Here is a 27,420-nt window from a genome sequence, read left to right as displayed (position 1 = left end):
TGGTACCCGCTATTGTAGCTCCTACAATGTAAAACAACATCACAAAAAGCACAGAAAAACAGTAAGTCCAAGCACATTTCCTGCTATGCGCAGCAACCACTAGGGGGCCGACAAACGCTTACTGCCAAAGAGCATAAAAACGGCAGAAACACTGTTTAATTCAATTCAATTCAATTCAATTTTATTTATATAGCGCCAAATCACAACAAAAGTCACCTCAAGGCGCTTTATATTGTACAGTAGATAGCACAATAATAAATACAGAGAAAACCCCAACAATCATATGACCCCCTATGAGCAAGCACTTTGGCGACAGTGGGAAGGAAAAACTCCCTTTTAACAGGAAGAAACCTCCGGCAGAACCAGGCTCAGGGAGGGGCGGGGCCATCTGCTGCGACCGGTTGGGGTGAAAGAAGAAAAACAGGATAAAGACATGCTGTGGAAGAGAGACAGAGATTAATAACAGATATGATTCGATGCAGAGAGGTCTATTAACACATAGTGAGTGAGAAAGGTGACTGGAAGGGAAAAACTCAATGCATCATGGGAATCCCCGGCAGCCTACGTCTATTGCAGCATAACTAAGGGAGGATTCAGGGTCACCTGGTCCAGCCCTAACTATATGCTTTAGCAAAAAGGAAAGTTTTAAGCCTAATCTTGAAAGTAGAGATAGTGTCTGTCTCCCGAATCCAAACTGGAAGCTGGTTCCACATAAGAGGGGCCTGAAAACTGAAGCCTCTCCCTCCCATTCTACTTTTAAATACTCTAGGAACAACAAGTAAGCCTGCAGAGCGAGAGCGAAGTGCTCTAATGGGGTGATATGGTACTACAAGGTCATTAAGATAAGATGGGGCCTGATTATTTAAGACCTTGTATGTGAGGAGCAGGATTTTGAATTCAATTCTGGATTTAACAGGAAGCCAATGAAGGGAAGCCAAAACAGGAGAAATATGCTCTCTCTTTCTAGTCCCTGTCAGTACTCTTGCTGCAGCATTTTGGATCAGCTGAAGGCTTTTCAGTGAGTTTTTAGGACATCCTGATAATAAAGAATTACAGTAGTCCAGCCTGGAACAGCAGCAACCACCCTTTGTTTTCGGTTACACAGTAACATCCTAACATCAATATAAACCTATATACATCGACATGTACAACTTATGTATCAACAGCCACACCAGAAACCATAAAAATGCCAGAGCCTTTCATTACAGAACTTACCCTCACAGTGCAAACGCGCGCTGTGAGGAGCGGAAGCCTTAGCAGCTTCCAAACGCTAGAGTGAGATCCGGTTTCTGGGTTTTCAAAATAAAATACAACAAAAAATGATAAAATTCACACTTAAAATAATAATTAAGACCAGGTAAGTGCATGTTTTTCAGATGTCTTTTTAACTCCGTTACACAAAGAAGAGAGACGGACTCGCGACAGAAAAGCCGATCAGCTGATCATTGAACAGTTTCACGATTGAAGTAGCGGCAGGAGAGGGAGGGAGAGAGGCAGTCGCTCCATATATCGGTTGTTAAGCTTAACGTGGGAACGCTTTACAAACATTCAGAGATGAACTTACACACTTGCTTTACTTCTCTCTGGGATAACTTCCTCGGAGATGAAATGCTGGTTTGGTAGCGAGGCACACTGCTCCGACATGCTACGGTTATGAGCCGAGTTACGCCGTGTCGCAAGTTTTGTGAGGTGTTTTTTTTATATTTAATGGATCGGATTACATTTTTTATTTCTCTCCGATATCCGATCCAGTAATTTAGGTCAGTATCGGACCGATACCGATACGTAATATCGGATCGGTCCATCTCTACTTAAAACTAGGGAGGGCGTCTGTCTCCTGAATCCAAACTGGAAGCTGGTTTCACAGGCTTCGTGTCTGGTCCCTTTACTTTGTCCCTTATCATTTTCTGTCAGCTTAGTAATTAGCCTCAGTGTTTAGTCCTTTGTTCATGATATCCTCAATGTTCTCTCTCTGCTAAGTATTTAAATTTTTAGGCCTTCTTAGTTTTAGTCATCTGGGTTCTGCTCTCAGTTAAAGTTGTTTGTATTCTAGCCCTCATTATAGTTATTATGCTTTTCCTGTGTTCCCCCTGCACTTTTGACTGATTGATTGATGAACTTTATTGATCCAGAAGGAAATTGGGTTAAAGGCTGCCAGCAGTCCAGCGCCATCTTACCCTTCCAGCCATACATACATTGCACAAACATCACATGGGGACGACCGGTCAGAAGAATTAGAACAATGGAAATACACAATACACGAGGAAAGACGAGGAGCAAAAAGACCCACCCAGACTGAGCCCCTAAAGGGAGATCGGTTTGAGAACAGAAAGAACACCTCAGCACATGAATGTTCAAATCTCACAACATAAAAGACATCAGAGGCATTATTAAGAAGAGAAATCTTGATCCTAATGTTCTTTCTAACTTCAGGCCAATTTCTAAACTCTCTTTTACGTCCAGAATTTGGGAAAAAGTTGTTTTCAAGCAACGTCAGACCTTTTTAGATGTTTGTGGCATTTGTGAAGCATTCCAGTCTGGTTTTAAATCTCGTCCTGAGACTGCACTGTTACGAGTTTTTAATGATCTTCTTTTAACTGTAGACTCAGGTTGTTCTGTTGTTTTAGTCCTTTTAGATCTGACTGCTGCCTTTGACACAGTTGTTCACAACATTCTCTTATGGAGACTCAAACACGTTGTTGGTCTTAAAGGCTCAGTTTTATCATGGTTTAAATCATACCTGTCAGAGAGCTCATGTTCTGTTGCTATTGGGCAATGCCCCTCTTCCTCTGCCCCTGTGTGTTGTGGTGTGCCACAGGGCTCTGTTTGGGGTCCAGCTCTGTTCTCCTCATACACGCTGCCTTTTTAATTTTTATTCCTATATTTAGGAAATACAACATTCCCTTTCATTGTTATGCTGATGACATCCAAATTTGCTTCCCCTTGAATCTGGATGTCTCTGTCCCACTGCAGCCTTTGCTTAACTGTCTGCATGATGTTAAAGACTGGTTAACACAGAATTCTCTCACCCCAAATGAAAATAAGACCAAAGTTATTGTTTCTGAAAGTCATGCCCCTTGGATAAGTTAACTGATACCCTCGGTCTGCTTGCTTGTCATCATTCTCACACTGTATGAAATCTCTGAGTATTTTTGGATAGCTCTTTAAATTAGAGAAGCAAGTGTCGACAGCTGTGAAAACTAGTTTTTATCAGTTACATGAAATAGCCAAAGCAAAGCCATAAAAAAACAAATTAAAAAACAAATTAAAAAACACATTGAATTAAAAGGTGTCAAAACTTTTCACTGGTAGTGATTTCCACAGATATCAGTGCTAGTACATTCTTGTTTTTAAATGATGTCTGTCTTCCAGGTGTTGTCCAGAGGAGCTGTCACCATGCAAGGACAAAAACAGGTTGAAGTGCAAGACAGATCGGGTAAAATTCCCATATTTCCACAAATGCCACAGCCAAGCATTGACGTTGGTCTGTTTTGTTGATCTGTGGATGTATGTTTGGACCTGTGTTTCAGTGACTGAGGGCCAGGTGTCCTTTAAAGTCAGAGTGTCTCCTGAGATGGCTCCAGAGTTCCAGGTTGTGGCTTATGCCGTCCTGCCAAGTGAGGATGTAATTGCCCACAGTGCTGACTTCTCTACTGACAAATGCTTCAGCAACAAGGTGAGTGTAATTCTAGGGGTGTGCTGTGTGCTTGGTGTCTGCAGTTATGCACTGGTGTTCAAATCAAAGTCAAATTCAGTTGGCTAAATCACCTGAGGATTTATAGCATCAGTAAATGGACTGGTTGTTGCACAGCTGTTTCTACTCTACCTGAGGACTCAAAGTGCTTCTTTATATGACCTCATGACCCGCTCACTCCCATTTATGCAAGCACCTTTTTCAATGATGATGCAAGTCCTACCTATCTAACACTGACACAGTGTTCATACAGTGTCCAATGTAGTGTACAGCCATCTCATGGGACTTATGATTTGTCACTCACCACAGTGAAGCAGCACATTTAGCCAGCAGTGAGTGGGGAGTTATCACAGTCACTAAACATCTACGGGTGTTTTGTGTGTGTCAGGTGTCAGTGGAGTTTTCACCGTCTTCAGCCGTCCCAGGTGAAGAGACCAACATGCAGGTGATGGCCCTGCCACATTCTCTGTGTGGTGTGAGCGCCATCGACAAGAGCGTTCTCATCAAGGAGCCTGGGAAGACTCTGGATGCAGATAAGGTAACTGCTGATATTAACACCAGTGAGATGGACACATCCCTTATTTCCAGAGCCCGTAGTGTCACAAGTTACCAACAGCTCACGCCTTCGCTCTGGTACTTGTGTCCTGATAAGTACTCCTTCTTTGTGTTTTTTGGACAGTCATAATGATAGGTTTGTAGCATAAACCTATTCGCTGGAACGTTCAAGACAATTCAACTACACAGCAAACAAGACACGAGTAGACAAAGTTCTTTATGTTTCTCGTGCACGGGAGAGAACTGGACAAACGCCGTTCCTTCGCTTGACCCCAGTTGCTCTCGTCCGCTCCCCCGTAACACTGCTCTTTTATTGAGGTTACACGAATATGCATAGGTTCATTAACATACAGAGGTGGGTCGAGTATCCAAAAAATGTACTCAAGTAAGAGTATCATTACTTTAAAATATTATTACTCAAGTAAAAGTAAAAAGTAGTCGTCAAAAAAGTTACTCGAGGAAGAGTAAAAAAAGTACTTGGTGAAAAGGCTACTCAAGTACTGAGTAAATAGCGAGTAACTGTTTGAAATGTCCAATTTATTTTATAAATAAATGCTATCAGACAATCAAAAATAAATAAATATACAAATTTTAGTATTTTCAAAAGGAATATATGTAAAAACATCCACAAAATAAGGCACAACAATTCTAATTTCAAGATTTCAGTTTTCACAACGTAAATTAAGTAAATCAGAAACAAATGACACAGAGATGCAACAGGTATAATCAGGAAAAGTTTATTCCCAAGGCGGACAGCAGGAATTAAAAAAAACAAAACAAAACAAAACATCTGTGCTAATCTTCCACAGGAATAGGCATTCTAACAAAACTTATTTTGTATACTAAAATACCCTGAAGTATAGACAGTGGATTAACTCAATGTAATATGTAAAAATGTAAAAACTACACTCACAAATAAACACTGAAATCAGAGTAAAACTAATTATAAAAGACAAATACAAATTTCCACTATGTGGATGTACATATGTGTATGGCTCACTTTACCATAAATTGTTTCTTCAGTCAGTGAAATGGTGGTTCAGCTTCAGCAGCAGTTGGCTTTCAAGGTTCTTGGTGTGAAGCTGCGACCGTTTGGCAGTGAACAGGAGTCCTGCATGACAGCTTCTTGATCTGAGGAAAGCCATGCAATAGTTCCACACCTCCAGTGATTGGACAGTGAAAAGTATCTCTCCAGCTCCTCTGCGTCTGGCTTTCCTGACCCCATGGATCCATCATCTTCGTCGGTTAGGCCGCTGTTTGTGCTGGCCTCATCCAGCTCTGTGTCTAGGTGATGTCTGATGAAGTTGAGACCTCTGGAAAGATGTAAGGTTTTCAAAAGAATTAGGTCTGGTCATTATAGTGCTGTATACACTGCCAAGCTGCAGATGTTTGTTTGGAGGAAGCCTCCAAAAGCTGCCCATACACTGTGCGATTTGGCCCATTTTGAGACGATTTTTCAATCGCGCAACCGTTTTGGGGATAGGCCGTGTTTTGCCTTAATCGTGTGTGCATTGTGTAGTATACATGGGGTAACGATAAGCAGTTCACACCTCACGACCAGCTCCCAATCATCAATCGTATGGTCGCATGATAATCAAACCCGTTTGAAATCCTGTCGTCTCTCACACTGCGCACGCACAAACACAGAAATGAAAAGAAAGGTGGAGCGGCACGGCAGTGCAGTGTGTGATCTGGACACAAGAGATGGAGGCACAACTTGTAGGATGAGGCTCATCCGAGTACGCAAGCGTAGAGCTGCCACCCAGGCAAAAGAAAAATAGAGCTATGTCACATTATAACGTAAACAGTTTATTGTTCTAACAACATACCTTTCACGTTTGAACAATATAATATTTATATTGTACGAATGTGATAATTATGTATATTGCAATAACGTGATATTATATTGTTCAAACATTAAAAGTATATTGTTAGAACAATAAAGCTTTCATGTTATATTGCATCAGAGCATCAGGCTGGCTAGTGTGAAACCCTGCATCGTGACCTATGAACTTCTAACCGCTGCGATTTAATTGTACAGTTTAAGCAGGAGCTGAATAACGTGACTGAAAAAAAAAATCGCACAGTGTTTGCCCAGCTTAATGCAGACTGTTTAAACTAAACAAGCTGCTGTTTCACATAATAAACCATGTCACCCGCAGTCAAAGGAGTTTGCAAAGAAAAGCGTCTGGACTTCTTTGAGTTGCTTGAAGACGTTTCACCTCTCATCCGAGAAGCTTCTTCAGTTCTAAGGTCAAATGGCCGAGAGTCCCAGATTTAAACCCAGTGGGAGTAACCCCCCAAGGAGGGACAAAGGACCCCCTGGTGATCCTCTAATCACATGCGCCAAGGTGTGAAAGTGGGTGTGGGACCTAATCAGCCAGGGTTTCCGCAGTATTGCCTCTGTTTTAACAGTTAAAGCAGTAGAGACGAGCTGTTTGCATGTTCGTGGAACTCTAGCGTCATTAACCAGCCTAGCTGTTAGCTTATAGCTCACGCTAGCTAACCAGCGAGCAGTTAAAAAGACAGCTGAAGCTGCACAAAACACTCACAAACTTATCTCACTACAACGTAGGGCCGGAAATATGACTCGCAGCTCGAGCTCGACACAGCTGCTGTAACGTAAGACCGACATCCAGCTAACCACAGCTAAAAAGATATTTAGAGAAAACTTACCGTTTCATCAGGTTACGAGCTGATTTGTTTCACGCTGAAAAGTTGGTTTGTTTTGGCTCTCCCTGAAGACACCGACACTGCAGACATAGCTGTTCTTTTGTGCCGCTTTTAAGCGAAACATTCTTTGTATGTGAGGCCAAAGGTGTTCATCCTCTTCAGCTCTAGCGTAGACTCTGCCATCATATTTCTTCTTTCCGTGTGTCGCTACTTTGAAACACTTGGGCCGCTCTGCCCGCCACGGTTTCAAACTGGTCATGTGACTGTATGGCCACGTCTCATTGGTAAAAAAGTTACCGGAAACTCCACTGGCGGCATGTTATCTAATGTGTTAAACTAATTTTTTTTTTAAAGTAACGAGTCGAATTTTGCAAATGTAGCGGAGTAAAAGTACCGTTTCTTCTTCATAAATGTACTCAAGTAAAAGTAAAAAGTATCGTGCAAAAAAGGTACTAAAAAGTACATTTTTTTCAAAAACTTACTCAAGTAAATGTAACGGAGTAAATGTAGCTCGTTACTACCCACCTCTGTTAACATATGACATGTACACAGGCATACACTTGAACAAAGGTACCAGTCTGTGTGTGTGTGTAGTTTTGTTTATCCTACCATGAAACAATAAGAGAAGGTACGACTCTCCCATGCTCCCAGGATGTGGGTGTGAATGCCAGAACACTAAGGAATGCACACAAAGTCTTTGCAGACTATTAAGGATCAAACCTCTACCTGTGAAAGTATCTAAATAAAAAGGCCTTGTTAAGTCATGACACATGCTCTTCATCTCAGGAGGGTAAATCATACCAACCCTAATTGGCAGGCTCAACTTTGCAACAAAAGAAAAATCATCAACTAGATTAACTCCAAAACATCCATCCATCAGCCACACAACACACAACATAACCCTAATATCTTATTAGATACGAGTTCAATCCCCAGGCCTGAGCTATTCCCTCAGTTAGGCCACAGACCCGTTTTATTCAGTTTTCCTTCTTTCCCCGTCAAGACAAAACATGAGATATGTTGTCATACATTTCACAAAATAAGTTTGTTCTTATGTATTCAGAGTTGTGTATCTGGGTGCAGGATTCACTCGCACATCACAACAGGAAACTCAGTGTTTTAGAGTTTCCACTCCAACAGACTCCAACACATCCCATTCACTCGTGCTAGAATTCAGTCACCTTTCATTAATCTAAGAACCATCAACTAATTTGCATCTCAGCTATTAACCCACTAAGATGACAGGACAACAGAAATGCATGTTCAAAATATTATCACAAAAATAGAATTTCCCTCATACAGTAAATTACTTGTGCTGCATCAATCAGGCAGAAAGCATCTCCCAATTTACTAGAATAGAATAGAATAGAATAGCCTTTATTGTCATTGTACAGGGTACAACGAAATTGGAGTGCCACTCCCTTGGTGCAAAATGCAATAATAAATATAATAAATAAAAAATAGTAAGATATAAAAGGTACAATAAAACAAACATAAGTACTCAAACAAAGTAAGTATGATATTTACAGGATAGCAGCATTAATATAATGACAGTATGACAGTATGAATAGCAGCATAGTATAATGACAGTGACAGTATGGTATGGCTAAGCAGGTTCAATTGTTTTTGTGCTTATTTGCAATGGTGATAGCTCTGGGAAAGAAGCTATCCCTGAATCTGTTTGTTCTGGTTTTATGTGACCTATACCGTCTGCCTGACGGTAATAGTTCAAACAGTTGACTGCTGGGGTGAGAATGGTCCTTGATGATATTGCCAGCTCTGCTGAGGTACCGAGAGTATATTAACAACTAAATTTATTGTCTGATCACTGGTTGGTCAAACCAGAATCTTTTTTCCCACAAAAATTAAACTGTTGTCCTGCAACCCAGAGAGTTAACTGTCAGCATTGGATAAATTCAGCATTTGATAACAAGTTGATTTTCATTGCATGTGTGTTTGTGTTATTAGGCAGGTTTAGTCGATATCTCTGGAGCTGCATCTCCAGCAGGGCATGTTCTTAAAGCTGCCTTTCCTACACACTTCTCTGCAATTATTTGATGATTTCTTAACTAATGTGCTATGAGTCCACTGATCTTTGCATCACACGAGGTGACTTGGACAAGATGATGAACAGACTCACATGCTTAAGATGTTGTCTAATCTTCATGAGCTCTCTTGTGTTTGTGTTAGTAGGGTTAATGCATGTTCTGCTTGTGTGTGTGATTTTGTATATGTTTCTTTTTGCAGTGTTTCAGACTCCTTCACAGTTTTCCCACTAAAGCAGTCAGTTTTCTTTTTCCCAGGTTTGCTAACCCAAATTTGATTTCCCACATTAAACAACAGCTTTCCTCTGTGTTCTTACTTACTCTCACTCTGTTGTCCTCTCCCACTTCAACAGTCCAACAGCCGGCAGTTCTCCTTCAGCTTTGTCCTGTGTTCCACTGTCTCTTCTTGCCATTTTCTCCAAAGGTAGCAAATATCAACCTCCAACAGTCTCCTCATAAGTTCTTTTCACAAGCACAGTGAATTTGCAGCTTGTTGGAAACACAGTGTCATTCATCCAATCAGTCAGAATGATGGTTTGCTCTTCTTCTCTGATGCTGTTTGTCCACACTGCTGCTGCTTGCTGGGTCTCTCTGCTCAGGACTTTGCTGTTGTCTCTTTATCTGCCATGTTATTTTTCTTTGGAACTGCATTCCTTGTCTTCAGGGAGGAGTGAGAGCTCGCTTGTGAGGTTGAGGGACACATGGAGCTGTAAATAAGTTAGCCAAAAACTGGCCTGAACGTTTCCAATGATGTTAAACTATAACTTTCTTCCGGCCGCTGCATGTGGAAAATCGATCCAGGTCTGCTTTTCATCTGAAAGTGACAAAACTAAAACATTTCCATTATTATCATCACTGCTTAACCAACACACAGAACTCTCTGTTTTTGTGAACTCTCCTTTCTTAAAAGCAGAAATTGAGATTGTAGTTATTCTTGGCTGATAAACACAAAACGTTTTTCCTAAGATTATTTTTCATCTACAATTTAAATTTTGTCTCTTTTTTATTCTTTTTTTTCCCCTGGTGACCTGCAGAATCACCGCTCTCACAATTGGAGGCAATTACCTTTACACAGCACACACACACTGCGACGTCAGGCACATTCACACTCACTTTTTCATCTGCATAAATAAACCATATGGCTGATGATATGTGCCATGGTGATTCATGAGCATGATCACAAGTTTATTTAGTTAATTTTCAACCCAACAAAACAAATAAACAAAAACATGATGCTGATGCTATGAACACTCTACACACATGAGTCAAGATCCAGGAAAACTGCTGCGCATCTGAAAGAAAGAGCTGAACTCACGGATACGCTGCACACTCCAGTTATCATAGTTCTGTTTCCCTCTCTTTGATGAGTTCTCAGCCAGCTCCTGATCTGATAATGTGTAGCTTGCTCATCAGCTCAGAAGAGACAGCAACGCAGTCTCACACAGTGGTTGTGTGCTTTGCCGCACACAGTGGCAAAGACTTGAAACTTACTTGGTGTTGCTTAGTGTGTAATATTAGCCTTGAATTCATCGAGGAGAGAAAACAGACAGCTGATCTACCGGCCCGATGACGAATTCTCACGTCTCGGGACTTTACTACAGAAACTTCCTGGCTGACATCAGTATTTCAGCGTGTCTCTTCTCCCCTTGTTGAATGTCGACTCCAGGGATCCAGCATCGAAGGACCAATTAATGATAGGTTTGTAGCTTAAACCTATTCGCTGGAACGTTCAAGACAATTCAACTACACAGCAGAAAGCACTGAACACCAAGCAGAGCTCTTTATGATTCTCGTATACGAGGGAGAGAACTGGACAAACGCCGTTCCTTCGCTTGACCCCAGTTGCTCTCGTCTGCTCCCCCGTAACACTGCTCTTTTATTGAGGTCACATTATTATGCATAGGTTCATTAACATATGACGTATACATACACACAAAGAGTACCTTGCCTGTGCGTTGTGTAAGTGTGTGTGTGTGTGTGTGTGTGTGTGGGGTCAGAGTGTGACCCCATAAACGACTTCCCTAAACCTGCTGGTCTGGAAGTCCAGCAGTTCATCTAAACAAAAGGCACTTAGACTAAAACAGATATAGATACGTTTATCCTACCACAAAACAATAAGAGAAGGTACGACTCTCCCATGCTCCCAGGATGTGGGTGTGAATGCCAGAGCACTCTGGAATGCACACAAAGTCTTTGCAGACTATTAAGGCTCAAACCTCTACCAACATGACATTGATTATACAACTCTAAGCTGGGGTGGCTGTGGAGCAGCTACTGATTGGAAGGTTGGTGGTTCGATCCTAGGTTTCCCCAGTCTGCATGTCAAGTGTCCTTGGGCAAGATGCTACCCCAAATTGCCCTCCGATGTGTTCATCGGGGTGTTTGAATTTAGATTAAGTTTGCACATTCGTTTAGAAGTGCTTGCATGAGTGGGTGTGAATGGGTGAATGAGGCATGTTGTATAGAGACCTTTGAGTACTCCGGGAGAGGAGAAAAGCGCAATGTAAGAATCAATCCATTTACCATTTAAGCATATATGAGTAGATATTTCTAAGCATAAATGACAATCTAATAATATAAATCTAACACATACATTCAACTTTATTAAAATGTTCAATGCTGAGTTTATCTTAAAGCAAACTAGTATAGAAATAATACAAGGTTACAAATGCATGTGTCTGTGATGACAGTCAGGTAAATGTATCACCTGCCAGTCAGTGTCTACTTTACTGAGAAGACTTTAACTTTACATCAAAACTGCTCAAACACATGAGTATTTGTTGATGTTAAACATACAGCAAAACCTGGAAAAAGTGAGACTTAAAGGAGGTAAAGGAGCTACAGAGACAGCTTCAAATGGAGAAGACTTACTGTAGCCATATAAGTCACTAAGAACGAACAGTTTATAGAGAAATTGTACAACTTCTGTAAGATCGCTCAACTACAACACCTCATATCTGTGGAGGCTTACTGCTAACTTGATCATTTTTATTTATTTATTTTTAAGAACCCTTCTTAGGTAATCTAGCATTTCAGTTGAACCTAATCGGTTCTAGTATTTACACCAGTACTTCATTTAAGAGTTTAACAAATATGTGGACCAAATGTGACATTGATCATGATAGATCAGTCAAAACTTCATAGGACTAAAAAGGTTTGGAGGTTTTGCTGAAAAGTACTTTTCTTTTCAGATATTTGACTTGTTCCCACTCAAGAAATCGTCAGGTATCCCATATGAGGTTGATGATGCTACAGAATGCCTTAATGTGAGACCAAAAAGATATGTTTTGCCGTACCCCAGACAAGAGCAAAATGACGCCTATGCAATTTTCCAGGTAAAATACATGTATACCTGTGAGTCAGTCAAACATAATGTAAATGCAATAGATTTTGTTGTTGCACCAGTTTTTGCTGATCTTTGTGTGCTGCTGAAATATCTAGAAAGTTGGACTGAAGATGGCAACAAACTTGCTTATTCGATTGCCTTCATGCCTCCAGTTCAAAGGAAAATTTTACCATGAACGCTCTCATCGTGTCTACTATGGTGAATCATTCGCTTGTTTGTGTTGTCTGGCTATACATTTTGCTTTGCATTTACCAAAAGGAAAACAGGTAATTATTTTTCTTTTTTTATTTAGCTATGGCTCCCCGGTTTAGAGATAATTCTATTCGACTAAGTAGTCCTGTTGCGGCATCTGCTGGGAATCTTGCTCCTGAACCTGCCCCAATAGAGACAGTTCGCTCTTTCTTCCCTGAGACTTGGATCTGGGATCTGGTGGAAGTTGGGTATGTATCTCTTGTGAAGAGATCTGATGCATATTACATTTTTAAAAAGTTTATACGATCACATTTAGAAACCCATGTGAACTTTCTGCTGTCTTTGCACACATGGAAAACAAAATTAGAATAATTGTGAATTTTTTCTTAAGCATGTTTTGATGCTTCAGGCTGATTTTTTGACATATTTAAAGTTGTGTTTTATTTTTGGGTATTATTATTTAACTTTCTTCAGCAACGCAGAGCTCTTTTACTTTGTCAATGCAACATATACAAGAAATTCACACTGCAGTTATAGAATATGTTTGTGTGTATCTGCTACTTCAGAGACGATGGAAAAAGGGGCGTGTCCCTGACTGTCCCAGACACCATCACCACCTGGGAGACGGAGGCTTTCTGTTTGTCCTCTCAGGGTTTTGGTTTGGCTCCTCGTAAAGAAATGAAAGTCTTCCAACCTTTCTTCCTTGAACTCACCATGCCCTACTCCATCATCCGGGGGGAGCACTTTGAACTGAAGGCGACTGTCTTTAACTACCTGACCAGCTGCATCATGGTAATGAATGATTAAAGTGTTTAAATTTCTGTTCATAGCCAAGGAAAACCATACCTAAACATTACTTTCTAAGCTAAATTTATATATTTATAATATATAATTATATTATAGTTATAGAAAATATTTTTTTCTTTGGCAATATAACCATGCAGGAAGCAGGCCGTTCTTGAAGGGCCCCTGCTCACCAACACCTACAAGCTCACCTGCAAATACTGACAACAGGATCGCCCAATCAAATGTCTTTACACTACCAACCCTCCTCTAGCTTTCTTTGTGCGCTCATGCACCTTGTAGAACAGGGTTTAGTTTAGTTTAAAATATAACGTCTGTGTTCCTCGTACAGGTTACTGTCACTCCTGGGCCGTCCTCAGATTACACCCTCACGCCTCTCTCTGGTGATCTGTACACATCCTGTTTGTGTGCCAACGAGCGCAAGACCCTCAGGTGGACCATGATCCCAACAGCCTTAGGTGAGAATCAGGCTTTGGTCCTCCACACGGCCAGGAAACCGCTGTGTGGCAGGCTGAGTACGACCCAAGTGCAGGACCCAGAAGGCAGGAAGTGACTTAAACGCATCTTTAAGAAAAAAGAATCCACATAAGATGACTAAATAGAATAAATGGAGATTAAAACATTAAAGAGAAATTATAAAAACACTATGTGAGAAATACTGCTGAAATATAAGTTATCATAATAAAATGAGTGAATCTGAGACCCAATAAACTTTATTCATGGAATTTAGAATGCTGTATGTGCATTAGACAACAGTGAGTGTGCAGCGTAGAGCTAGGACATGTAGACAGTCAAATCCAGCTGCAAATCGAGGTAAACCAAGAATATAACCCCTGTATTTGGAAGGCTAAACGTGGGGGTTGTAGGGAGTGGGGCAGAACGTTGATACCTCCAGTCTGAGGGTAGCAGCTGCCTCCATCCTCATGCTTTACTTAATGCAGCTGTCTTAGCCAATTATAAGTCATTTTGAAACCTTCCTTTCAATTCTCATCAGTTATTTACATCAGCGGTCCCCAACCTTTTTTGCGCCACGGACCGGTTTATGCCCGACAATATTTTCACGGACCGGCAATAAGGTGTCGCGGATAAATACAACAAAATAAAACTAGTGCTGGTACCGAAAAAAAGAAGATTTATTCATAACACAGTGAAAAGACCCAGGAAAACCGAGTTAACGATAAAAACGATAACAAAATAACGCTGAAAACCGATAAAAACCCTGAAAACCATACATTTCACACCTGAGCCTCAACTCTCGCGGCCCGGTACCAAACGACTCACGGACCGGTACCGGTCCGAGGCCCGGGGGTTGGGGACCGCTGATTTACATTATGCATGCTTCCCTTGGACAGTATCATTAGAACAGACTGTTTGCAGTTGCATTGCCATGTAAATTATTTCTTCTTAATCTTAATTAGTGTGATTTGCAGTACTTTGGCCTCCAGCAGGACTCAGCAGCAACCCTGACATCATTTTGGACTGTTTTTTTTTCCAGCTCATGTTTTTCATGCCTGATGCAGTAAAATGTCCAATTATAATTTATCTTACCTTCGATTTAGAACCAACATTAAATCTAGAGATCTAGATTTAGATCTAGTGTGATCACAGTTAACTGTCTCCTTTTGTCCCAACACATTTCCTTCTAGTTTCTACAAAATCTGTAAAATAACCTCAGTAACCTTTATTTTAATGGAGAGATAAAGAAGGTGACCTGTGCTGCTGTTTTTAGGGGCTGTGAATGTGACTGTGTCTGCTGAGGCCGTAGCGTCCCATGTGTCATGTGATAATGAGGTTGTGAGCGTACCAGACAGAGGTCGCATCGACGTGGTCACCAAATCTCTCATAGTGAAGGTCAGTACCATAAATACAAGACCAGAAAAACATTTTTACTCATAAAATTTAAATTGTTACTCATTTTAAAGATAATTTTGCACGTCCTCTTCCTCAGGCTGAGGGAACTGAGATGACAAAGACGTACAACTGGCTTCTTTGTCCAAAAGGTCAGTGTGATGTCCATCAGTCACAAAGTTTAAATAAAGAAATGACCTAATGACCTAGTTAGCAGTGGAGTGCACTGTGTACATAAAATGTGCCAAATTTTCATCTTTTACTTTCACAAAATGTAACGATATGTGCTGAAGATCAGGCCACCTGGTGACTTTGAACAGTAACTCTGTTGTAGTCGTGACTTCCTGATTGGACTTTTGTTGTGTCTGTACACAGGAAGCCCGCTGACAGAGGAAGCAGAGATACATCTGCCTGAGAATGTGATAGAAGGATCTGCCCGCACTTCTGTATCAGTCCTGGGTAAACCTCATGATTTCATCTCCATTTTCATTCAGCCAAATAAAAATATGGCAAGTTAAAGCTTTGTTAAAAAGGCAAATAGCAAATTACTAAAACAACAGAAGATAAAAGAGACATCATGTTCAAGTAAAAGTAAAAACTGTATTCAACTTTTAAAAGATGATTTCATTTATTAGTTTATAAGTTTAGGGCTGGAACGTCTATTACCGCGGGAGCATCATTGCACTGAATTTCAGCCATAACCTGCCGCGTACCATAAGAACGCTGAAGGTCTCCTTTCGTGTTCCTCAGGAACGCCGCGGGATGTGACAAAACGTCGGCATGTTACGCCTGGGGAGTGAGAATGGGCTGTGCTGTCAGACCTGCAGGGTTTAGGCCTGTGCTGTTCTCCTCTGTCTTATACTGAACACAAACTATTTTTTTTGGACTGGCACAAACAATTTGTGTGCCTTCTTATTTGATGAAGCACACCTGATTGTTCTGTAAATAGATTTAAATGGTTATATAAAAAACGCGTGAGGCCTTGGCTGCAATTTCAGGTAAATAGTATCATATAACTTTGTTGTTTGCAAAACTTGTGCATAATTTTTAGAAATGTACAACTTTTATTTGCATTTCAAGTTATGAAAATGATTCGTTAAACATGTTTGTGGGTTTTACAGTAAAAAACATAACTTTTGTTCTACTCGGATTTTGAATTTTATGTGTGAATTTAGATCAACTGTGCTAATATAGTATGCCAAAATGAAAAAAATAACTCAAATTTTAGATATTTGAAGTTGTGCTGAAAGTAACGATACCAAACAAGGCAAGACAAACAGTTTTTAAAGGTGAGATATAGAGGTAAAATCAAGAGTAGTCAAAAACAGCCAATTATACCCTGACCCCAGAGGGTTAATTGCCCAAGTTTGAGATTTAAGGCACAAACTGATAGCTGGACATTCTCCTGGTAGAGAGTTCTTCCATCCAGGTCGTGGCGTGCTACTGAAACAGCAGAGGCATGATTTAACACTGGGCACCAGCTGCCTTAACCAGACTCCTCCATCGCTAACCACCTGAACCCAATGCCCCACCCCTCCCCTGCAGCTGAGCCACAGACACCCCTACGCCTCATAGCCCCAGAGCATCACACTGCTACCACCACTGTTAGTATGATGTGATGTTCTTTCTATGAAATGATGCGTCACTTTTAAGCCAAATGCAACAAAACTCAAAACTTTTTCTCTTCAGTCCATATAATATTCTCCCAAATATCTTGTGGAGCATGGAGATGTTTTTTGGCAAATGTGAGATAAGCTTTTGTGTTCTTTTTGGTCAGCAGTGGTTTTGTCCATGAATGCTGTTTTTGCCCCGTCTCCTTTGTATTGTTGAATCGTAAACTCTGACCTTTACAGAGGAAGGCAAGGCCTTCAGTTCTGGGTGTTCTTGGGATTCGTTTGACTTTTTCAGTGAGTCGTCGATGTGCTAATGGAGTAATTTCAGCCACATCTTTTCTAGTTTCCTCAGTTTGTGGATAATGGGTTCCAACATGCTGCACTGGCGCTCCAAACCTGTAGAAATTGTTTTTAACCCTGTCCAAACTGATAGATCTCAAGACTTCTCGCCTATTTTTGAATTTCTTTCAATCATGGCAATGACGTGTTTCTTTTAGCCTGCTTCCCTTTGTCAAACAGATTGTACTTGAGTGATTTCTTGATCCAGCAGGTCTGGCCTTAATCAGGTCTGGGTCTGGTTGGTGAAATGAAACTCAGTCTTCTCAGAAATATTTGGTTAATCACAGTAAATCTACGATTTTCAGTTTGGATGTTTTTTCGCTCAGCAAATGAAATCATCATTTAAAATTGCATATTGAAATCATTCAGGTTATCTTTGCCCAATAATACAAAGTTGTTTTACACTAGTTTTGTTAGTTTTAGTGAATCAGTGTTTTTGATCAGGTGACATCCTCGGCCGGGCTCTGAAGAACCTGGATGGATTGCTGCAGATGCCGTATGGATGTGGGGAGCAGAACATGGCTCTCCTGGCCCCCAACATCTACATCCTCCACTACCTGAAAGGCACACAGCAGCTCACCACAGCCATCATGGAAAAAGCTACTAACTTCCTCACCAGTGGCAAGTTTTTATTGTTTCCTCTAAGAAGGAAATCATTTGAATCACTTCAACACACACGGTTCAAGAAACAAGCCGACATGAGGCAGAACATTAGCCACAGTTTTGGGTCAAATGTGTCTTTTTCCTCATCTGTCAGCAAGAGTCGTAGAATTTCCCAAATCTTGATGTACACATGCAGATCCATAAACAAATGGAGTCCAATCATCACCATAGCAACAATGTCTCGATCATTGTGTCCCTGTTGTTACAGGATACCAAAGACAGCTCAACTACAAAAGTGCTGATGGTGCTTACACCACATTTGGAACAGGACCAGGAAACACTTGGTGAGAACATCACTGATCAAACATGTCATAAACCAGAGAGCATTAATAACATAAACATGTCTACCTCTAATACTTTAAATAATTCTCCATTTAATCCTTTGACTATGATAACATTACCAATAACTTTTGGTTAATACTGTGTAATTTAGTAGGTAGGAAGGAGCATTAGAGCCACATAAAAAATGTTATTGATCATTATTAGAATAAAGTCAAATTTTATTAAAGATTAAAGTTGTAATTCTACTTAAAAAAAAGTCTAAATACTATTTCAATATTAAAGTCTTAATACTGTTTTGTGAAAAAAGTCAAATTCAAGTCTAAGAAAACAGTTAAAATGATTACAGTTGTTGTTTCAAACGACTGCTATACCCTGTATAAAATGCCTTGAGTAGATGTAGTGAAATAAATCAGTTGTCTTGTGATACAGCATAGATCCTCTTTATTCCACGAGCGTGTAACCATCGGTATCCTTGCATCTGTGCATTAGCAGCTATTTCCTTTTATACAAATCTAACCACATGCAGATTTCTGCACCACTTTCTGCTTTTCAGTGTACTTATACTTACTGCCACACGGTTTTTATTTGCTACAAGTGACATCAGTTCCTTCCTTGTTACTAAAACTGAGTCTGAAGTACGATTTCACTAATTCAGAGGGTAAAGCAACCGTGGCAGTTTGTCCTGAAATAACTCGCCCACATTTTGGCTTTTTTCTCAAAATACATTTTCAAATGAAATTTTGAAATTTCAACTTTATTTTCAAAATGATCAGTATTTCTTTCTCTTAATGTGACCTTAAGGCCAAACATTTTCATCGTTGTAAGACGTGTAAGTGTTGTTTTCTTTTTGTCAGGCTGACTGCGTTTGTGGTAAGAAGTTTTTCCAAAGCTCAGTCTTTCGTCTATATTGATCCCAGAAAGATCGAAGAGTCTAAGTCCTGGCTGCAACATAAACAACAAGAAAATGGCTGTTTTGAAAAGTCTGGGAAACTCTTCAATAACAGAATGAAGGTAACCTGCAGTTCTTTGCTGTTAGACTGTGGAAACAGCCTCCAGTGTGGACGCACTTTAACAAACTTTATTAATAATGTCATGCATACATGGAAAACACTGTATTAAATACTGTAATAGCTCACACCAGTACATTCTATTATTTTATTTAAGAAATAATTTCCATACATCTTGCTCCATTCACACCAGCACTGCCTTCTATGTAGTATTCACACATATTTATACAAAATACAAAGTATGCACCAGAGACCAACTTGGGATTAGTATCTTGCCCACAAATGTTTGGCATGCAGGCTGGAGCAGCTGGGAATCAAACCATCAGCCTTCTGATTAGTAGATGACTACACAAACTGTTCATAAGTTTGGGGAAACCCGAGGTGAAGAAACATCCATCTCACTGGAAATACAATGTCCAGATGAACAATATCAATTTCTTGTTCAACTCTTTAGCTGGATGTTTGAACATGCATCAAGACATTCATGATACTAAAACCACATGCAGCTAAAAATCATTTTCATGACTTCATATCCCTGAATGTTGGTGCATTGATGATAAGTGTCTATGATGTCTTCTGCTGACAGGGTGGTGTATCTGATGAAGTGACTCTCAGTGCGTACGTTACAGCTGCCTTCTTGGAAATGAATACATCCCAACATGTGAGTAGACTCAAAGAATATCAAGGTATTTAACAAAAAAAGCAGTAGAGTTTGTCCTGCTGAGCCATGGAGTTAGGTTCAAGCAGTCCCTACACATAAGCTGGTCTCACTACCAGCCAACATCACCAGATGACACAGCTCACTTTTGCTATTTCTATTGGCACTCTTATATGGAACATGCATCAAGTTACCGTTACCGTCACCCTCCACATCTTCCTGAGCTCTTCTCTGAGCCCTTAGCATTTCTCGAGCTTCTCCTGTCCCTACTTCCTGATGTTGTTGTCGTTCGGAACCGCTACATCAATCACGGCGGCTGTCTTCTTCTGTTTGTCTACCACTACTATGTCCGGTTGGTTAACCACCACCATTTTGTCTGTCTGTATCTGGTAGTCCCACAGGATCTTAGCTCGGTCATTCTCCACCACTCTAGGGAGCGTCTCCCATTTGGACCTTGGGTCCATACTCTGTACAGATTTTTCTGTATACTATGTTGGCCACTTGGTTATGGCTTTCCATGTATGCCTTGCCTGCTAGCATCTTGCACCCGGCTGGTAAGTTATGTCTCAGGGGCATCTTTACACAGCCTGCACCTGGGGTCTTGCCTGGTGTGATAGACCCCAGCCTCTATGGATCTTGTGCTCAGAGCTTGTTCCTGTGCTGTTATGATTAGTGCCTCTGTGCTGTCTTTCAGTCCAGCTTTGTCCAGCCACTGGTAGGGTTTCTGGATATCATCTACTTCCTCTATCTGCCGGTGGTACATACTGTGCATGGGCCTGTCCTTCCATGATGGTTCTTTGCCTTCCTCCTCTTTCTTGAGTTTCTGCTGCCTGAGGTATTCACTGAGCACTCGGTCAGTTGGGGCCATCTTCCTCGTACTCGTGGATATTCGTTATTTCATCATGGAATGTGGTGCTGACACTCACCAGTCCCCGGCGTCCTTCCTTCCATTTAGCATGTGGGACTTGGGGTGAAATCCTCCATGCATTGTCAGGAACCTCCCTGTCTTGATGTCAGTGGCTTTTGCCAGCTTATTATCCCAGCAGGGTACCTGATGACGGGCAGGCCGTAGGTTTTGATAGGCCGGATCCTGTGACTCCTCAGGATTTGCCTGACCCTCTGCAGGTACTTGGTGGTTGCAGCTTTCCCAGCAGCCTCTTTGTGGTTCCCATTTGTATGTTGGATCCCCAAGTACTTGTAGCTGTCCTCTATGTCTGCAGTGTTGCCTTCTGATAGTTCAATTCCCTCAGTTGTGACTCTTTGTTATCATCTGACTTCATTTCTCCAGTCCAAATGACATTCCAATGTCATTGCTGTATATCCTGGTGGTGTGGATCAGTGAATCGATGTCTCGTTCACTCTTGACATACAGCTTGATGTCATCCATGTACAGGAGATGGCTGACAACTGCTCCATTCTGTAGTCAGTATCCGTAGGGACAGAGCATCTCCTTGGTAGATGGTGATTGTGCTATGGGCTTGAAGTTGGCCTCTAGTGTTGTATGCCACATCCCCATTGAGTTTTTGATGAAGGCTCTTAGAGTCCTGTTGATCTTGTACAGGTCTAGGCATTCCAGGATCCAGCTGTGGGGCACTGAGTCATAGGCCTTCTTGTAATCAATCCAGGCAGTCTCGGCTGATTGTTACAAGTAGCTGGTGTTTTGCACCTCTTGTATTCTTGCCAATGAGTGGGGCACAGAAACATGTGTCTGTTCATCTTAGCCGCTATGATGCCTGACAGGAGCTTCCATGTGGTACTGAGGCAGGTTATTGGTCAGTAGTTGGATGGGACCAATGGGACCGATCCCTTCAAGACTGTCTGGCCTAGTTGGATGGGACCGATCCCTTCAGGACTGTCTGCCCTACAGTTAGCCATTCCGGGTGTCTCTCGTCAACTAACAGCTGGTTCATTTGTGCTGCCAGACGCTCATGGAGTGCAGTCAGCTTTTTCCGCCAGTAGGCGTGAGCCATACTAGTGTATGGCAAGGTGCTGGCAAAGGCTGTTAGTCGTTGCTTGGCAGTTTCCATGGACAGCTTGCTATACTTCTTCTTGGGCACCATCTTTGTCACACCTTTCTGCAGCTCCGATAGTTGGCTAACCTCCCTCCTTGATCTTAGCCTCTAGTCTCCTTCTCCTTGTGGCTGTTCAACCTGTAGCCAAGCATCTCTCTGATCACTGCTGCTGTTGTGTAGATCAGCTTGTTAGTCTCGATAATTGTGGCTGTATGTATCGCATTTACATCATCTAGGAGATCTTCACCATTTGGTTACCATCTTGGTAACCAAATGGTTACCATCTTGGTAACCAAATCAAATCAAATCAAATCACTTTTATTGTCACGTCACATGTGCAGGTACACTGGTACAGTACATGCAGTCCAGCAACGGGGGATCCAGGTTTCAAGTTTTGCCATGATCTTATCTTTCAGGTCAGTTCTTCTCGCACTATAGCACTTGGGGCTTGGTACAAATCTCGGGTGGAGGTGATGACATCTGCCCCCTGACCTGTCGTCCTGGCTCCCCCTTGCCGTAGCATTTGTGTTGTACCTCGTCAATCTCTAGCTGTGAGAGCAATTCCCTTTTTTCAAATGTTGGAACACTGAGCTATTAGTTGTTTCACTGTCAATGTGGATGCTGGGTATCGAAGATTCCATAGGTCCCTCATCCTATTCATGTAACCCTTTCCGCCAGGGTTAGTTGTATAGTAGCATTCCAACAACGCCCTATTTTCATCTCTTGCCCACCAATGCCTTCTTGTTCCAATAGTTGATCTGGGCGATGTCCGAGCCGGTATGCATATATACATACATACACAAAAGTGTATAAACCAACAATATAATATACAATCTAACATATATATATTACATATACCCCAAAAAGTTGATTCTGTTCATCTGCACGTTTTCAGTGGGAGAAACGTTTCGTCACTCATCCAGGTGAGTTCTTCAGTCTCAGCTGACTGCAGGTTTCCCCAATCTTATAAACAGTACATTTGCATAATGACTAAAACCAGCCCACTGAGGGAACAATGGGCTGGGAGGTCAGTTCTTTAATCATAATTATGCAAAATCTCATGACCATTGATCAACAACCACTGACCAAAACCCACTGATCAAAGACCACTGATCAATGGCCATGAGTACCATTCACAGAGAGTTTGGGAATGGCTGCAATAACAGCTTTGGCCCCCTCCTCGATTCAGAGATGGTCTTTCCTTTTTCACGTAAATGGCCTCCTTGATCACACGCTCAAACCAGCGTTCCTCCCTGTCCAGGATGTGTACATCCTCATCCTTGAAATAGTGTCCACTGGCCTGTAGGTGTAAATAGACTGCAGAGTCCTGGCCTGACGAGGTAGCTCTTCTGTGTTGTACTATCCTCTTAGCCAGAGGTTGTTCGATTTCCCCGATGTATAGATCCTGGCAATCCTCCTGGAACTTAACAGCGTACACTATGTTACTCTGTTTGTGTCAGGGTGGACCAATTTTTGGCGCAGCGTGTTTTGGGGTTTAAAAGCCACAGAGACACAGTGTTTAGAAAAAAATGCGCCTCAGCTGTTCTGATACTTCTGACACGTACGGGATCACTACAGGTTTTCACTTAGGCAGCAGTTGTCCTTCTCTCCTGGATCGGCTGGAGCTTAGGATTAAGGTACACATCAGCTTTTAAATGTCCCCCATTACTGATGGAAATCTCACAGTCTAAGAAGGCTAACCTGACACTTTTCATATCCTCCCTGGTGAATTTGATGTGTCGGTCCACCTAGTTAATGTGATCTGTGAATTGTGGAACGTCCTGAGAATTGATTTTCACCCAGGTGTCATCCACATACCTGAACTCTCACCAGCAAGAACTTGTATCACCACCCAACCTGTACTGTGTTTTTTCAATATGTTCTTTATATTGTAAATACTACTAGAAGATTGCTCCACTCTTTGCTTGATCTGTACTTTCCTCTAATTGCTGTGTTTTCCCACATCTGCCACTTTCTATTATCACGCTGATGTTTTGAGTGACTAAATCAGGAAAACTGCCTCCTATTCTTCTCATACTGGGTTTAATGAAAGAAGATTTCTGTTTTTCCATTGAAGTTCTTTGTTTTGATCTTTTAAAGGATCCTGTGATGAACAAGAGCCTGGCTTGTCTCAAGGAGTCTCTCAGTGACCTGAGCAACACCTACACTACAGCTCTGCTGGCCTATGTGTTCACTCTGGCAGGAGACGTGGAGACCCGAGCTCACCTTCTGCAGCACTTAGACACAGTTGCAGTGAGAGAAGGTCAGTCATCCTTTAGCAGGACATCATTCAGGCTTTATTAGCATAACTGTGACTGTTATTGTGTTTGTAGGAGGTTTCCTCTACTGGTCTCAGACAGCAGCAGAAACATCAGCCTCCCTGTCAGTGGAGATCAGTTCTTATGTGTTGTTGGCCAAACTCAGCGCCTCCCCGACTGCTGAGGATCTGGGATATGCCTCTGGTATTATCAGGTGGCTGACTGGGCAGCAGAACTATTATGGAGGCTTCTCCTCCACTCAGGTACTACACCACCCGAACAGCATGAAGCTCATCTTTGAGTTAATATACAGTCTTAGACAAAATCAGAGACAGAAGAAATAATACTGAAGCTTTCATTTTTCTATCAGATATGTAAAACAGATTTGTTTTAGCCAGGCAGGGATGTTTTTATTCTTTAGTTAGAATATGACATTTAAGTTTTGTCTAAAAATTCATTGTTTTAACAGAATAGCAATGTTACCTCAGACTTCTGTACACCAACTACACGTAACAGCCTGTAAATAACAGATCACCTGCAAGTTTATACCTGTAATTTCTATACTTTGATAATTCTCAGTTAAAGATATTTTAACCTGTTTAACGTTTATTTAACCAGGAAGTGAAAATTGGAAAACTTGAGATTAAGGATCTCTTTTGTGAGAGGGTTTCAAAGTGACACGGGCAGTTTTAACTTAATGTCTATTCCACTTAAGTCCATGTAATATGGAGACATATGCTGTGTGTGTTAACCACAATCCATCCTGTAGGACACGGTGGTGGCTCTTCAGGCTCTGGCTCTCTACTCCACTCTGGTGTTCAGTCCTGAAGGTTGGAGCACAGTGACAGTTCAGGCTCCCAGCAGTCAGCTGACATTTGATGTAAATCAGAGCAACAAACTGCTCTACCAGGAGGAGGCGCTGCAGGACGTGTCAGGAAAATACAGCCTGGAGGTGAAGGGCACTGCATGTGCTTCAGTGCAGGTCAGTGACAGCATCATGTGACAAGCTCCTGGTTGATGTCAGAGAAAGGGTTTCTTCTTTTTCTTTTTACTTATAAAACTTTAGAGAGCATTAGCATTTCCACATGTAAAGCTCATCTTGCACATGTATTTTCATACACAATAAAGACATTAGACCTGACAGTAATAACTGTAGAGAGTACAATGCTATTTTCAACTAAATTAGAGAACTGAGCAAAAATAAATGAACTTTCTGTCTGTATCAGAATCAGGGAAACTATTTATACCAGAGGGAAACTGAGTTGTCATTGCAGCAAATATACAACAAACATCAAGCACTCGTATAAAATGAGTGTAGATATAACAGAGATACTCATATTAAGATGAATATAGACATATAGGTATGAATATAAAAGTATGTGTGCAAATATGTGTCATGGTGTAGAGCAGTGACAGCAGGGTGCACTGAGGTGTGATTAGTTCTGTTCCACACGTGACCCAAGTGTGTTTCTCAGATTTCTGCCACCTACAACATCCCAACACCTGCTGATGTCACCACTCTCAGTGTGAAAGTCCAACTAGAGGTCAACACCACCAGTGAATCTGCTAGACCCAAATTCACTGTGCAAATACAATCGCTGTAAGTATGTGACAGGTTAGAGGAGTGCTCTTTACCCGTGTGGAGGAACTGCTGGTAGATGAAAAGCAAGTGTGCACACAGGTCAGTATAATCACACTGTTCAAACACAGGTACAGTGGAAAGGAGAAAACTACAAACATGGTGATCCTGGACATCAAAATGCTCTCTGGATTTTCCCCAGACCCCGAGTCTTTGAAGAGTGTGAGTAATTAGACAGATTCGACCAACGAGTGTGTCTCATGTGATAATTGTGATGATAATAATAAAAATGATGTCATCTCCTCACAGCTCAAACATGGCCTCCTGGTGAGTCGTGTTGAACAAAAGGAGGATCATGTTCTGGTGTACTTAGAGGAGGTAAGTGAAAGTCACCGTGGGGACACCAGATGATGATCTTTGGTACAAACTGTGTCTGCGATTGTTTCTGTCTCGTCCAGTTACCAAAGGACACGCCCATCAACCACAGCTTAGACATCATCCAGGAGCTCCCAGTGGACAACCTGAAGCCAGCCGTGGTCAAGATCTATGACTACTACCAACCAGGTCCAAGTCTAGCTAAGCTTTACTCCAACAGCACACTGACACACTTCAGAGGATCCATCAGACTGAACAGTTCATACAAGCTGATGTTTCCATCAGTGGGACTCAGAGAAATGACACTTTCATGTTTTTCTACCATGTTTCTGTCAGGTGACCAGGCTGAGACCCAATACATGTTTGTCTCGTGAGCTGCAGGTAAGAAGCTGGAATAACACACACGTACACCTTTCACACACATTCATGTTCACAGCATCAATGAAAAGGACCAACTTTGAACTTTTACTAACTTTTATTCTTCGTCTCACAGTTTGAAGAAGGTGTGGCTGGTCCTGAGGTTTCAACCTGCATTTTAATAAAGATACTTTTTCTGCTCACATGTGTGTATGTGTGTGTGTGTTAACAGCTCCAGTATTATTAATGCTTCTTTAATAACATGCTTCATTATTAATAATAGGCAGAATGGAAAATATAGTGCTGTGAATGCACCCCTGAGACTGGCCTTATGCCATTTTTCTGTCTTTGTGCAGGTTTAGGCAAAAACAAAATGGTGCAAGTGGGCAAAACATTAAAAAAGCAAAACGTGCTCTTGGGAGACGTTCAGTGACAGCTGGCAAGTGACGTCCACGGCAATAAAAGAAAGAAACATAATGCGTGTGTTACACCGCTGAAATGTTGGGCCAACTCATCTCCCGTGCAACATACTTATTTTTACAGAAAAACTGTAAAAACAGAAAAATATGACAATCAGTTCTCTTTGGCGCGCAGGCCGTACGCTGCCTCTTCACCACTGACACTACTTCTTCTAGTGTAGCAAACATTACTTTATACAAGTAACTTATACAGTTTCTGTCACGGCGGGGTGCGCCGATAAGTTTAGTTTACAGGACCCAGAAGCAGACACTAAAAGGCGGAGTTGCTGGCTGAACAGAAGACGATCCTTTATTTGGATGTTGGCACATGAGAAAAACATGAAGCTATGAAAACTAAGAAAACTGTGAACACTCAGAAAACCAAACGACTAAGAAACTCAGTGAAAACACTAAGACAAAACTATGAACATTGAGTAAACTATGACGAAACACTGTGGGGATGCAAACAGACGACCTGACAACAAAACATAGAAAACAGAGGACTTAAATACACACATGAGGTGATCAGGGGAAGTCGAGACACATGAGGAAACAGCTGACAAGGATGAACATAACGATGCACAGGATATGTAAACTCAAACACAATGACATGAAAACTGGACTTTCAAAATAAACAGAAAAACATGACAAGACAGGCATGA

The 27,420-nt window shown here is 41.4% G+C and overlaps 1 protein-coding gene and 2 long non-coding RNA genes across 3 annotated transcripts in view; 2 read left to right on the top strand and 1 right to left on the bottom strand.

The window, feature by feature from the left end:
- The window catches only part of LOC106097386 (alpha-2-macroglobulin), a 47,382-nt gene extending 20,879 nt beyond the window's left edge, over window positions 1-26,503 (top strand). Inside the window, exons 13-36 of the mRNA XM_019357190.2 lie at window positions 3,373-3,436; window positions 3,531-3,676; window positions 4,083-4,232; window positions 12,159-12,302; window positions 12,409-12,511; window positions 12,606-12,753; window positions 13,072-13,297; window positions 13,641-13,767; window positions 15,039-15,160; window positions 15,258-15,309; window positions 15,533-15,616; window positions 17,554-17,730; window positions 17,981-18,056; window positions 18,909-19,065; window positions 19,648-19,722; window positions 23,832-23,994; window positions 24,065-24,252; window positions 24,759-24,971; window positions 25,465-25,589; window positions 25,700-25,790; window positions 25,878-25,946; window positions 26,027-26,132; window positions 26,280-26,324; window positions 26,437-26,503. Coding sequence (XP_019212735.1) covers window positions 3,373-3,436; window positions 3,531-3,676; window positions 4,083-4,232; window positions 12,159-12,302; window positions 12,409-12,511; window positions 12,606-12,753; window positions 13,072-13,297; window positions 13,641-13,767; window positions 15,039-15,160; window positions 15,258-15,309; window positions 15,533-15,616; window positions 17,554-17,730; window positions 17,981-18,056; window positions 18,909-19,065; window positions 19,648-19,722; window positions 23,832-23,994; window positions 24,065-24,252; window positions 24,759-24,971; window positions 25,465-25,589; window positions 25,700-25,790; window positions 25,878-25,946; window positions 26,027-26,132; window positions 26,280-26,317 — 2,844 coding nt within the window. The 3' untranslated portion in view covers window positions 26,318-26,324; window positions 26,437-26,503. The remainder of the gene's footprint in view (window positions 1-3,372; window positions 3,437-3,530; window positions 3,677-4,082; window positions 4,233-12,158; window positions 12,303-12,408; window positions 12,512-12,605; window positions 12,754-13,071; window positions 13,298-13,640; window positions 13,768-15,038; window positions 15,161-15,257; window positions 15,310-15,532; window positions 15,617-17,553; window positions 17,731-17,980; window positions 18,057-18,908; window positions 19,066-19,647; window positions 19,723-23,831; window positions 23,995-24,064; window positions 24,253-24,758; window positions 24,972-25,464; window positions 25,590-25,699; window positions 25,791-25,877; window positions 25,947-26,026; window positions 26,133-26,279; window positions 26,325-26,436) is intronic.
- Window positions 4,973-8,093, bottom strand: LOC112845471 (uncharacterized). The gene is made up of 2 exons (XR_003218295.1): window positions 6,926-8,093; window positions 4,973-5,560 (listed from the first exon to the last, which is right to left on the bottom strand). It is a non-coding gene; the product is annotated as an uncharacterized LOC112845471 (long non-coding RNA).
- LOC112845476 (uncharacterized) lies at window positions 9,168-9,412 on the top strand. Its single transcript, XR_003218300.1, has 2 exons — window positions 9,168-9,225; window positions 9,321-9,412. It is a non-coding gene; the product is annotated as an uncharacterized LOC112845476 (long non-coding RNA).
- Window positions 26,504-27,420: the final 917 nt, after the last annotated feature.

Source organism: Oreochromis niloticus, unplaced genomic scaffold (genome assembly GCF_001858045.2).
Source record: "Oreochromis niloticus isolate F11D_XX unplaced genomic scaffold, O_niloticus_UMD_NMBU tig00007510_pilon, whole genome shotgun sequence".
Lineage (NCBI taxonomy): Eukaryota > Metazoa > Chordata > Actinopteri > Cichliformes > Cichlidae > Oreochromis > Oreochromis niloticus.
Note: the sequence above shows the minus strand (reverse complement) of the source record. Positions and strands in the feature narration are given on the sequence as shown.